The sequence below is a fragment of the Pseudophryne corroboree genome, chromosome 6, assembly GCF_028390025.1.
Source record: "Pseudophryne corroboree isolate aPseCor3 chromosome 6, aPseCor3.hap2, whole genome shotgun sequence".
NCBI lineage: Eukaryota > Metazoa > Chordata > Amphibia > Anura > Myobatrachidae > Pseudophryne > Pseudophryne corroboree.
Genome location: NC_086449.1, coordinates 432,025,699 through 432,037,297, shown reverse-complemented (window position 1 = coordinate 432,037,297; position 11,599 = coordinate 432,025,699). Strand labels below are relative to the sequence as shown.

General features: G+C 44.3%; 1 protein-coding gene across 2 annotated transcripts in view; it reads left to right on the top strand.

The window, feature by feature from the left end:
- COG5 (component of oligomeric golgi complex 5) overlaps positions 1-11,599 on the top strand; it is an 866,036-nt gene that overhangs the window by 500,762 nt on the left and 353,675 nt on the right. For both annotated transcript variants that reach the window (XM_063927060.1, XM_063927059.1), the window contains exon 8: positions 5,251-5,416. In XM_063927060.1, coding sequence (XP_063783130.1) covers positions 5,251-5,416 — 166 coding nt within the window. The remainder of the gene's footprint in view (positions 1-5,250; positions 5,417-11,599) is intronic.

The following is an 11,599-nucleotide window of genomic DNA, read 5'->3' as shown; positions in this document are numbered from 1 at the left end:
AACATACAGCAGCTATAAGGGGAAAAACACTTATTTAAGGTTATCCCTGTATATATATATAGCGCTCTGGTGTGTGCTGGCATACTCTCCCTCTGTCTCCCCAAAGGGCTAGTGGGGTCCTGTCCTCTATCAGAGCATTCCCTGTGTGTGTGCTGTGTGTCGGTACGTTTGTGTCGACATGTATGAGGAGAAAAATGATGTGGAGACGGAGCAGAGTGTCTGTAACAGTGATGTCACTACCTAGGGGGTCGACACCTGAGTGGATGTACTGTTGAAAATTACGTGACAGTGTCAGCTCTGTATAAAAAAACAGTGGTTGACATGAGACAGCCGGCTACTCAGCTTGTGCCTGTCCAGACGTCTCATAGGCCGTCAGGGGCTCTAAAGCGCCCGTTACCTCAGATGGCAGATACAGACGCCGACACGGATACTGACTCCTGTGTCGACGGTGAAGAGACAACCGTGATTTCCAGTAGGGCCACACGTTACATGATTGAGACAATGGAAAATGTTTTATACATTTCTGACAATACGAGTACCACCAAAAAGGGGTATTATGTTCGGTGAGGGAAAAACTACCTGTAGTTTTCCTGAATCTGAGAAATAAAATGAGGTGTGTGATGATGCGTGGGTTTCCCCCCGATAACAATTGATAATTTCTTAAAAAGTATTGGCTGTATACCCTTTCCCGCCAGAGGTTAGGGTGCGTTGGGAAACACCCCCTAGGGGGGATAAGGCGCTCACACGCTTGTAAGAACAAGGGCTCTACCCTCTCAGGAGATGGCCGCCCTTAAGGATCCTGCTGATAGAAAGCAGGAGGGTATCCAAAAATGTATTCACACACATACTGGTGTTATACTGCGACCAGCAATCGCCTCAGCCTGGAGGTGCAGTGCTGGGTTGGCATGGTCGGATTCCCTGACTGGAAATATTGATATCCTAGATAAGGATAGTATATTATTGCCTATAGAGCATTTAAAAGATGCATTTCTATATATGCATGATGCACAGCGGAATATTTGCCGACTGGCATCAAGTATAAGTGCGTTGTCCAATTCTACCAGTAAAATGGTCAGGTGATGCGGATTCCAAACGGCATTTGGAAGTATTGCCTTTGAAAGGGGACATTTGGGGTCGGTCTTTTAGACCTGGTGGCCACGGCAACAACTGGGAAATCCACGTTTGTACCCCAGGTCGCCTCTCAAAATAAGACGCCGTATTATCAGGCGCAGTCCTTTGTTAGCAAGCGGACAAAAGGTTCCTCTTTTCTGCTCGTGACAGAGGGAGAGGAAAAAGGCTGAAGAGATTACCCAGTTCCCAGGAACAGAAACCCTTTCCCGCCTCTGCAAAGCCCTCAGTATGACGCTAGGGCCTTACAAGCTCAGGCACGGTGGGGGCCCGTTCTCAATGAATTTCAGTGCGCAGTGGGCTCACTCGCAAGTAGACCCCTGGATCCTTCAGGTAATATCTCAAGGGTACATATTGGAAGTCGAGACGTCTCCCCGTCGCCGTTACCAAAAGTCGGCTTTACCGACGTCTCCCTCTGACAGGGAGGCAGTTTTGGAAGCCATTCACAAGCTGTATTCCCAGCAGGTGATAATCAAGGTACCCCTCCTGCAACAGGGAACGGGGTATTATTCCACACTATTGTGGTACCGAAGCCAGACGGCTCGGTGAGACCGATTCTAAATCTAAAATCTAAAATCTTTGAACACTTACATACAGAGGTTCAAATTCAAGATTGAGTCACTCAGAGCAGTGATTGCGAACCTGGAAGAAGGGGACTACATGATGTCTCGGGACATCAAGGATGCTTACCTTCATGTCAAAATTTACCCTTCTCACCAAGGGTACCTCAGGTTATGGTACAGAACTTTCACTATCAGTTCAGACGCTGCCGTAGGGATGGTCCACGGCACCCCGGGTCTTTACCAAGGTAATGGCCGAAATGATGATACTCCTTCGAAGGAAGGGAATTTTAGTTATCCCTTACTTGGACGATTCCCTGATAAGGGTAAGATCCAGGGAACAGTTGGAAGTCGGTGTAGCACTATCTCAGGTAGTGTTGCGGCAGCACGATTGGATTCTCAATATTCCAAAATCGCAACTGGTTCCGACGACTTGTCTTCTGTTTCCTAGGGATGTTCCTGGACACAGTCCAGAAAAAAGGTGTTTCTCCCGGAAGAGAAAGCCAGGGAGTTATCCGAGCTAGTCAGGAACCTCCTAAAACCGAACCAAGTCTCAGTGCATCAATGCACAAGGGTTCTGGGTAAAAATGGTGGCTTCCTACGAAGCAATCCCATTCGTTAGATTCCACGCAAGAACTTTCCAGTGGAACATACTGGACAAATGGTCCGGGTCGCATTTTCAGATGCATCAGCGGATAACCCTGTCACCAAGGACAAGGGTATCCATCCTGTGGTGGTTGCAGAGTGCTCATCTTCTAGAGGGCCGCAGATTCGGCATTCAGGACTGGGTCCTGGTGACCACAGATGCCAGCCTGCGAGGCTGGGGAGCAGTCACACAGGGAAGGAATATCCAGGGCTTAGGGTCAAGCCTGGATACATCACTTCACATAAATATCCTGAAGCTAAGGGCCATTTACAATGCTCTAAGCTTAGCAAGACCTCTGCTTCAAGGTCAGCCGGTGTTGATCCAGTCGGACAACATCATGGCAGTCACCCACGTAAACAGACAGGGTGGCACAAGAAGCAGGAGGGCAATGGCAGAAGCTGCAGGGATTCTTCGCTGGGCGGAAAATCATGTGATAGCACTGTCAACAGTATTCATTCCGGGAGTGGACAACTGGGAAGCAGACTTCCTCAGCACGACCTCCACCCGGGAGAGTGGGGACTTCACCCAGAAGTCGTTCACATGATTAAAAAACTCGACAGGTATTGCGCCAGGTCAAGAGACCCTCAGGCAATAGTTGTAGACGCTCTGGTAACACCGTGGGTGTACCAGTCAGTGTATGTGTTCCCTCCTCTGCCTCTCATACCCAAGGTACTGAGATTGATAAGATGGAGAGGAGAAAGCACTATATTCGTGGCTCCGGATTGGCCAAGAAGGACTTGGTAACCGGAACTTCAAGAGATGCTCACGGAGGATCCGTGGCCTCTACCTCTAAGAAGGGACCTGCTCCAGCAAGGACCCTGTCTGTTCCAAGACTTACCGCGGCTGCGTTTGACGGCATGCCGGTTGAACACCGGATCCTGACGGAAAAAAGGCATTCCGGAGGAAGTCATCCATATCCTGATCTAAAGCCAGGAAGGATGTAACCGCAAAAACATTATCACCGCAATTGGCGAAAATATGTTGCGTGGTGCGAGGCCAGTAAGGCCCGACGGAGGAAATTCAACTGGGTCGATTCCTACATTTCCTGCAAACAGGAGTGTCTATGGGCCTGAAATTGGGGTCCATTAAGGTTCAGATTTCGGCCCTGTCAATTTTCTTCCAAAAAAGAACTAGCTTCAGTCCCTGAAGTTTAGACGTTTGTAAAAGGGGTACTGCATATACAGCCTCCTTTTGTGCCTCCAGTGGCAATTTGGGATCTCAATGTAGTTTGGGTTCCAAAAGTCACATTGGTTTGAACCACTTAAATCTGTGGAGTTAAAATATCTCACATGGAAAGTGGTCATGCTGTTGGCCCTGGCCTGGGCCAGGCGCGTGTCAGAATTGGCGGCTTTATCCTGTAAAAGCCCTTATCTGATTTTCCATTCGGACAGGGCGGAATTGAGGACTCGTCCTCAGTTTCTCCCTAAGGTGGTTCCAGCGTTTTCACCTGAACCAACCTATTGTGGTGCCTGCGGCTACTAGGGACTTGGAGGAATCCAAGTTGCTGGATGTTGTCAGGGCCCTGAAAATATGTTTCCAGGACGGCTGGAGTCAGGAAATCTGACTCGCTGTTTATCCTGTATGCACCCAACAAGCTGGGTGCTCCTGCTTCTAAGCAGACTATTGCTCGTTGGATTTGTAGTACAATTCAGCTTGCACATTCTGTGGCAGGCCTGCCACAGCTAAAATCTGTAAAAGCCCGTTCCACAAGGAAAGTGGGCTCATCTTGGGCGGCTGCCCGAGGGGTCTCGGCTTTACAACTTTGCTGAGCAGCTACTTGGTCAGGGGCAAACACGTTTGCTAAATTCTACAAATTTGATACCCTGGCTGAGGAGGACCTGGAGTTCTCTCATTCGGTGCTGCAGAGTCATCCGCACTCTCCCGCCCGTTTGGGAGCTTTGTTATAATCCCCATGGTCCTTACGGAGTCCCCAGCATCCACTTAGGACGTTAGAGAAAATAAGAATTTACTTACCGATAATTCTATTTCTCATAGTCCGTAGTGGATGCTGGGTGCCCATCCCAAGTGCGGATTGTCTGCAATACTTGTACATAGTTATTGTTACAAAAATTCGGTTATTATTGTTGGGAGCCATTTTTTCAGAGGCTCCTCTGTTATCATACTGTTAACTGGGTTCAGATCACAAGTTATACGGTGTGATTGGTGTGGCTGGTATGAGTCTTACCCGGGATTCAAAATCCTTCCTTATTGTGTACGCTCGTCCGGGCGCAGTATCCTAACTGAGGCTTGGAGGAGGGTCATAGGGGGAGGAGCCAGTGCACACCAGTTAGTCCTAAAGCTTTCTTTAGATGTGCCCAGTCTCCTGCGGAGCCGCTATTCCCCATGGTCCTTACGGAGTCCCCAGCATCCACTACGGACTATGAGAAATAGAATTATCGGTAAGTAAATTCTTATTTTTGCTGGATCTGAAATAATCTGCTCAGATAAAGCACATAGAATAAGAAATGTAGTTTAAATGCAATTCACTATTCTATAATCTTGCTGTTATAAGGCTGCTAAAGCTCTCGTTCAAGTTTTATTGATCACAATGCATAGAATTGCGCTAACATGTCTATAATGTGTTTTATTATTGGTCTTAAAATTTGAAAAAATTATGTGGTTTCCAAATGACGGTGTATAAATGTTACCTAAAACTCCAGATAAAGATCCAACACCACACTTGTGCTGTCACGTAATGCCATGTGTGTATTTTAACCATGCATGCCACAATAAAAAATATTTTTTCTAAAAATTAAATACACTGAAAAAAGAGGAATTATTCTATTTAGTTTACCAATGCAACGGAACGGAGACATTTTAACTAAAGGCGCGAATTAGGGATGGTTAACAACTTTGCTCTCAGTGGAAATAACTGCAAGGTTTTCTGTTCTAATTATGTGTATTTTCTTTCCTTAGAATCCAACACAAGTTGGGACAGCTCTTCAAGTGTTCTACAATCTGGGCGCTCTAAAAGAGGTCATCACTAGCGTTGTGGAAGGCTATTGCACCGCACTAGATGAAAATATCAACAACGCTCTAGATATCAAAGTACTAACGCAAACATCACAAGCTGTGCAGAGAGGTATAAAAGTCGTTTTAATACTCTAAGTAAAAACATTATTTCAGCATTGTCGCCAGCTGGGAGGCATAAGCATTTTTATCTTGTTAATGTATGTCTTTCTTTTTGTATACAGCATTCCTGTTTTTTTCATATTGCACCCTCAGCATCAAATCTGCAGTAGGGTTTTTTGTTAATAGCTGTTTTTCATACAAAATTCTATTCCATTAAATGCATTGCTGAGTTTTGTATGATTTTCTTAAACTGCGATTCTATTAGTTGCCCATGTAACAGTAGTAATATTATTGATTTGCCAATTAACTTCCTAGTGGACATTTCCAATCTACACAAAACGTGCATAAACTTTTATTCTTTAAATCCCATGTTCCTTTTATCTCATTTCACAGCACAGGGCAGATTTGTAACAGTGAGTCATTTCTATTTTCCATGTCTTACATCTCCATTTGTTTCCACAGATTGTTTTGTATTGCAAATGTAGTCATTTAGCACTAGGTCTATATTTTTACACATGTAAATTACCACCTATAGAGCATAATAGTGACCTTGTTCTTTCTCGATTCATTTTGTTTACTTAATAAAAATATGTTTTACAAATGCAAAGGAGGTACGGAATTGAAGCCATAATTTACACAATAATCAAATTAGTATAGTGACAACATTCTGTGGCCCATTGTACATATTTTACTAAAATAAAATGCTGAAATCCTGTAACCAATACTTCATCTAACGGTTTTGCCAATTGCTGGCAAAAATATATACAGTTTATCACAAGGTTTATGTAATTCATAATTAATTTAATCCCAATTTGACAATTCAACTCATATCAAAGATTTAAAGTTTATGGAAAGAATTGTACCTGTATTGGTTTTATTGAATAAGGCTTTATTCTGTTTGCAGCTAACCAGCTCCTGTCATTTTCTGTAACATGGCAGTTAGGATATGATTGGTTGGTACTTTATCTCTGTATACTTCCTCTCTCTCCAAAGCTTAGTACATAGACCCCTAAGTACTGTGTAGCAAAATGTATAAGAAGATTTGCTGCACAATAAAACAGCATGGAATAAAAAGTTTAACATAAATTGCAATAGTAGCCTAATACACCTGGAGAAGAGGAAAGGATGCAAAGAACAAGTAAAGCTATGATCAGTGCTTCTAGCCTGGGCTGGTTGCTGCTAATGTGATGGACACATTGTGGAGTTGCCCTGTAAAATACGCTAGCAGCAAAAGGCTATGACAGTTTGGGCTGGTCATACTGTGAAATGGAAATCCATTGTGTGGAGTCCTTCACAATTCCCCTCATTAAATGTTTTTCTACAACAATGACTCACATAGAACTTTTGTAAACATCGGATCAGCTGTATAATTTGATGGATTGAGTCTTATGGAACAATGTTTATCTCAAAGGCTCCAATGCATTTGAGCCAGCAGCTTTGTGCTTACGTTTGTGCGCCACGTTAAACTTAGTGGCTAATAAGGGTCTGCATTTGATGGAGCAATAAGAGTGGACATTTTTGTGAGAGTGATAAGAGCTGGATCTTGAGACATTAATTGTTGTTGCTATATTTTCCTTAAAATGTTTGAAGAAAGGAGCCATTGTGTCAGCACAAGGGATCATACTGTTGAGATGAACATTGTACGAATTGATCTTTCTAAACTAGGGTTCCAAGTATCATTGGATAGACTAGTATTAATGTAATCACACAGAACTATTGGAATCATCTCCTATCCTGGATCTGGCCTACAAATCGAAGCACTAACAAAGCTGGCTAATCCCTTCTTATTCCTGTCCTCCGTTGCTCTCGTCTGGCACCCATATTTGCTTCCTTTGTTTTCTTCCTTTTTACCGTTTGGTATGCTGTCTTGACCATCTTGGACTCCCAGCCAGGAAAATGCATTACTCTGCTACTCTAGGCCCCAGGTTTGAGGTTTGGTCTATCTTACAATTTACCCACAGCATTCCTGCATTCGGATTCTGTCCAACCCCATGTTGACTGCTGTCCACTACTTTCAGGCTCCAGAATCCTGATGCCCATTTCAGTACTCCTTTTTCTAGTTAGCCCACCACTGCCAGGTGACAGAACCCTGACAACCACCTTTGGACCCCTACAGACCCTCGCTTCCTGAAGGAAATCACATCATCACTTTGAACCCTGCCTTCTCTGGAAACTGACTAACTTCATCTTTGCTTTTCGTGACCATTGCAGTCCAGAATTCCTAGACTGCAGGACTCCTGCTTATCTGTGCTGCTGACCATCCTGGCTGACAGTGTTCCCTTAGCTACTGATTTATACTGTTCCACACATTTGCCTTGGTTTATTTGATGTAAGCAGTGGTCTTCTGTCCTTTCCTTACAAGTGTCTGCAGCAGCAGTGGTTCCCAAACTCTGTCCTCAAGGACCCCAAAAGATCACATTTTCCAGGTCTCCTCACAGAATCACAAGTGAAATAGTTAGCTCCACCTGTGGTTTTTTAAACATTTGTCAGTAAGGAATGAATACACCTGTGCACCTCCTGATAAACAAGAACTGTTGGGTGTCCTTGAGGGACGAGTTTGGGAACCACTGGTCTAAGCAATAAAGAGTTGTTAGGTGAGAGGAGCTAGTGCCCTGGATGATGGTGTACAACAGTCCACATGGGCATTATTTCATACAGTTCCAAAACAAGTGGTACAGACTCCATTACATTCCCCTCCAACATAACTCAGAGGATGGGAAGATTTTATGTAAGATCTGTGGAACCAGATTACATTGTAGGTAGATTTTCCAAGAATGTTTCTAATTATGGACCGTGGATGCTGTGATTGCCAGTTTGAATTGTATCTGCTTCCAATTGTCAGCCCAAGAGTCTTCCCTGTGTCATGTTTCTATGTGAGGGGCACCATGCGAAAGTAAGTGTCAATAGATGCCAGATAATTTGTCTTTAGCAGTGGACCATAAGTAATATACACAGTTGAATCATATTATTTTGACCACCAGCTAATAGCCAGAGTAACCGCCATGTGCAGTACAGACAGCAGCTAGAAGTTTGCTGAACTGTCATTTTAGACACATGTCTGGTAGCCCCCAGGTTCATTTTAACGGGTGTTTTCTGCTTCACAGTAGCATGTCAGTCGTACCTCATACACCTTCATAGCCGATGTATACCTCTGGCATCAATGGCACGTGGTGCTCTGCAGTTTCTACGTCGGTCATTCGCAATGCTGCCATTTGTCCAGTCATTATACACTTTCACCACAGTAGCATGCGAACAGTTCACAAACTGCGCTGTTTCAGAAATACTGCCACCCTTGGCCCAAAAGCCGACAATCATCCCTTTTTGCAACTCGCCCCTTTTACCTGTGATGGCAACGAGTGATATGTTTGTAGACGGCCTATCACACACCCTTTATACACACCAAGCCAGCGTACAACACGTGATGTACTTCATGGGCTACTCGGTGCCGACGCAAAATGTAGGAGGTGGTCATGATAATGTGACTCAACTGTGTAGAAACACCGGAGTAGTGTAGGATAATAGATAGTTGGGGTTCTTGACAGAATTATAAAAGCTGGGCAATAGAAAATTTTGGTAGAGTCCATGACAGATGAGGCTAAATCTGGCCCTAGTTTCAGCATATTAGAGAAATTATTACAATATGGCTATATCCAAAAGAAAGAGTAGATGGAGAAAACACTATACGATCTCACTAAGGCAGAAAGGTCGGCTTGTCCCACAATGGTGAGAGAGAAAGAGGGGAGTGGATTGGAGGGAGGGTGGAAAAACGTGTAACGTGATACCAGATGATAGTTAATGCTAAAGTGGAAAATTGATGGCATCTGTGAGCCCACGGTGTCCACAACAGTGAGGAAGCTGAGACAAATTGTGTCAGTACGGATTCTCTCTGAACCCACAGTTGAAACCAAGCACAGAATGCCCAAGAACTTTGTGTAAAGTGATCGTCATAAGTTTTAGATTGGGCATCCCGAGGCCACCCTCATTCGCAGTTTTGTGCAATGCCCTCATTTTATCCGAGGTCCATAAACTTTTTTTTAGAATGTTTGCAGTGAAGATAATGGAGGATCTTAGATGGGACATATAACAGAAGTGTCTGAATTGTGTCCCACAATCTACAGATGTGTCCTTATACCAATGGCGAACCTACATTGTTGGAACCCTGAAGCTTGAACTGTCACCTCCTTCTTGGTAATGTAAAAAGTGTGAGGCTAGTGCTCGCATTCAGTATAGTTGAATTTTTTCAGACATATTTCATATTTCCAGGCATTGGCATGAACGTTAGACAGCGGCTTCAACTGATCTACGTCCGTTTTCTTCAGGGGCTATGTACCTGACATGGATCTAATGTATAAATTCAACTACACTGAATATGTGTGCTGGTCTCACAGTTTTTTTCAGGGTATGCTAATTTACTCTCCCGCAATGGCTAGAAGACATCCCCAGTGAAGTGGCAGCCTGACAATGAGATTTGCCATTAAATATGTCTTTGTATCCCCATCCCCATTGCAAAATGCTGTGATTTACGGTATATGATTTAATGTGCCTTGCCTCCTCCTTCTCCAGGATGTCAAGGTGGGCATTGAGCAAGATAATCATCTACACCTCCCCATGCAACACATTTACATAGAAAATGGTATTGCTCAACCCTGTAACATTAATTTGTTCTAAAGTAGAGGTATTGCATAGCTGAAAAACATGCAAAAGAAGTTACTTAAAGTTGCAATCAAATGTAATACACTCTGAACATTTGCAAAATATTACTGTTTATAGAACAGAAACCTTGTGTGTGTTGTGCCCCATTGCATTTCCCAATACTGGAATGCTCTTGAGAATATTACTGTAAATAGCTACCGGCCTAATTCAAGGTTCATTACAAAAGCAAAATCTTCCTCTAATGGGCAAAACCATGTGCAGTGCAGGTGTGGCAGATATAATATGTGCAGAGAAAGTTAGATTTGGGTGGATTATATTGTTTCTGTGCAGGGTAAATACTGGCTGCTTTATTTTTACACTGCAATTTAGATTTCAGTTTGAACACACCACACCCAAATCTAACTCTCTCTGCACATGTTATATCTGCCCTACCTGCAGTGCACATGGTTTTGTCCATTAGAGGAAGCTTTTGCGATCAACCTTGAATTAGGCCCAATATTACTTTCTTCTGACGTATCATTTAAATTGCTGTCACTGAATTTGCATGGATTACATTCTCTCCAAAAGTGTGTAATCCTCCTCTCTTCCCTTAAATAGGTCACTATAAACTTGCAAAGCTTTTCTTAAATACTTTTTCTCTAACGTCCTAGAGGATGCTGGGGACTCCGTAAGGACCATGGGGATAGATGGGCTCCGCAGGAGACATGGGCACTTTAAGAAAGACTTTAGGTCTGGGTGTGCACTGGCCCCTCTATGCCCCTCCTCTAGACCTCAGTTTGATACTGTGCCCAGAGGAGATGGGTGCACTACAGGGAGCTCTCCTGAGCTTCCTGTCATAAAGTATATTTGTTAAGTTTTTTATTTTCAGGGAGCCTGCTGGCAAAAGACTCCCTGCATCGAGGGACTGAGGAGAGAGAAACAGACCTACTTCTGTGAGTTTCAAGGCTCTGTTTCTTAGGCTACTGGACACCATTAGCTCCAGAGGGATTGGTACGCAGGTCTCACCCTCCTCGTCCGTCCCAGAGCCGCGCCGCTGTCCTCCTCGCAGAGCCGGAACATAGAAGCCGAGTGAGTATGAGAAGAAAAGAAGACTTAGAGGCGGCAGAAGACTTCATGATCTTCACTGAGGTAACGCACAGCAGTAAAGCTGTGCGCCATTGCTCCCATACACCTCACACACCGCAGTCACTGTAAGGGTGCAGGGCGCAGGGGGGGGCGCCCTGGGCAGCAATAAAACCTCTCCATTTGCAAAATAAGTATATACATGTACAGATGGGCATTGTACATGTATATAACAGAGCCCCCGCCAGTTTTCAGTAATTTTGAGCGGGACAGAAGCCCGCCGCCGAGGGGGCGGGGCTTCTCCCTCAGCACTCACCAGCGCCATTTTTCTCCACAGCACAGCGCTGAGAGGAAGCTCCCCGGACTCTCCCCTGCTTATACACGGTGATAGAGGGGTTTTAAGAGGTGGGGGGGGGCACAAATTTGTTTTTTCCAGGGTCATATAGCGCTAAGGTGTGTGCTGGCATACTCTCTCTCT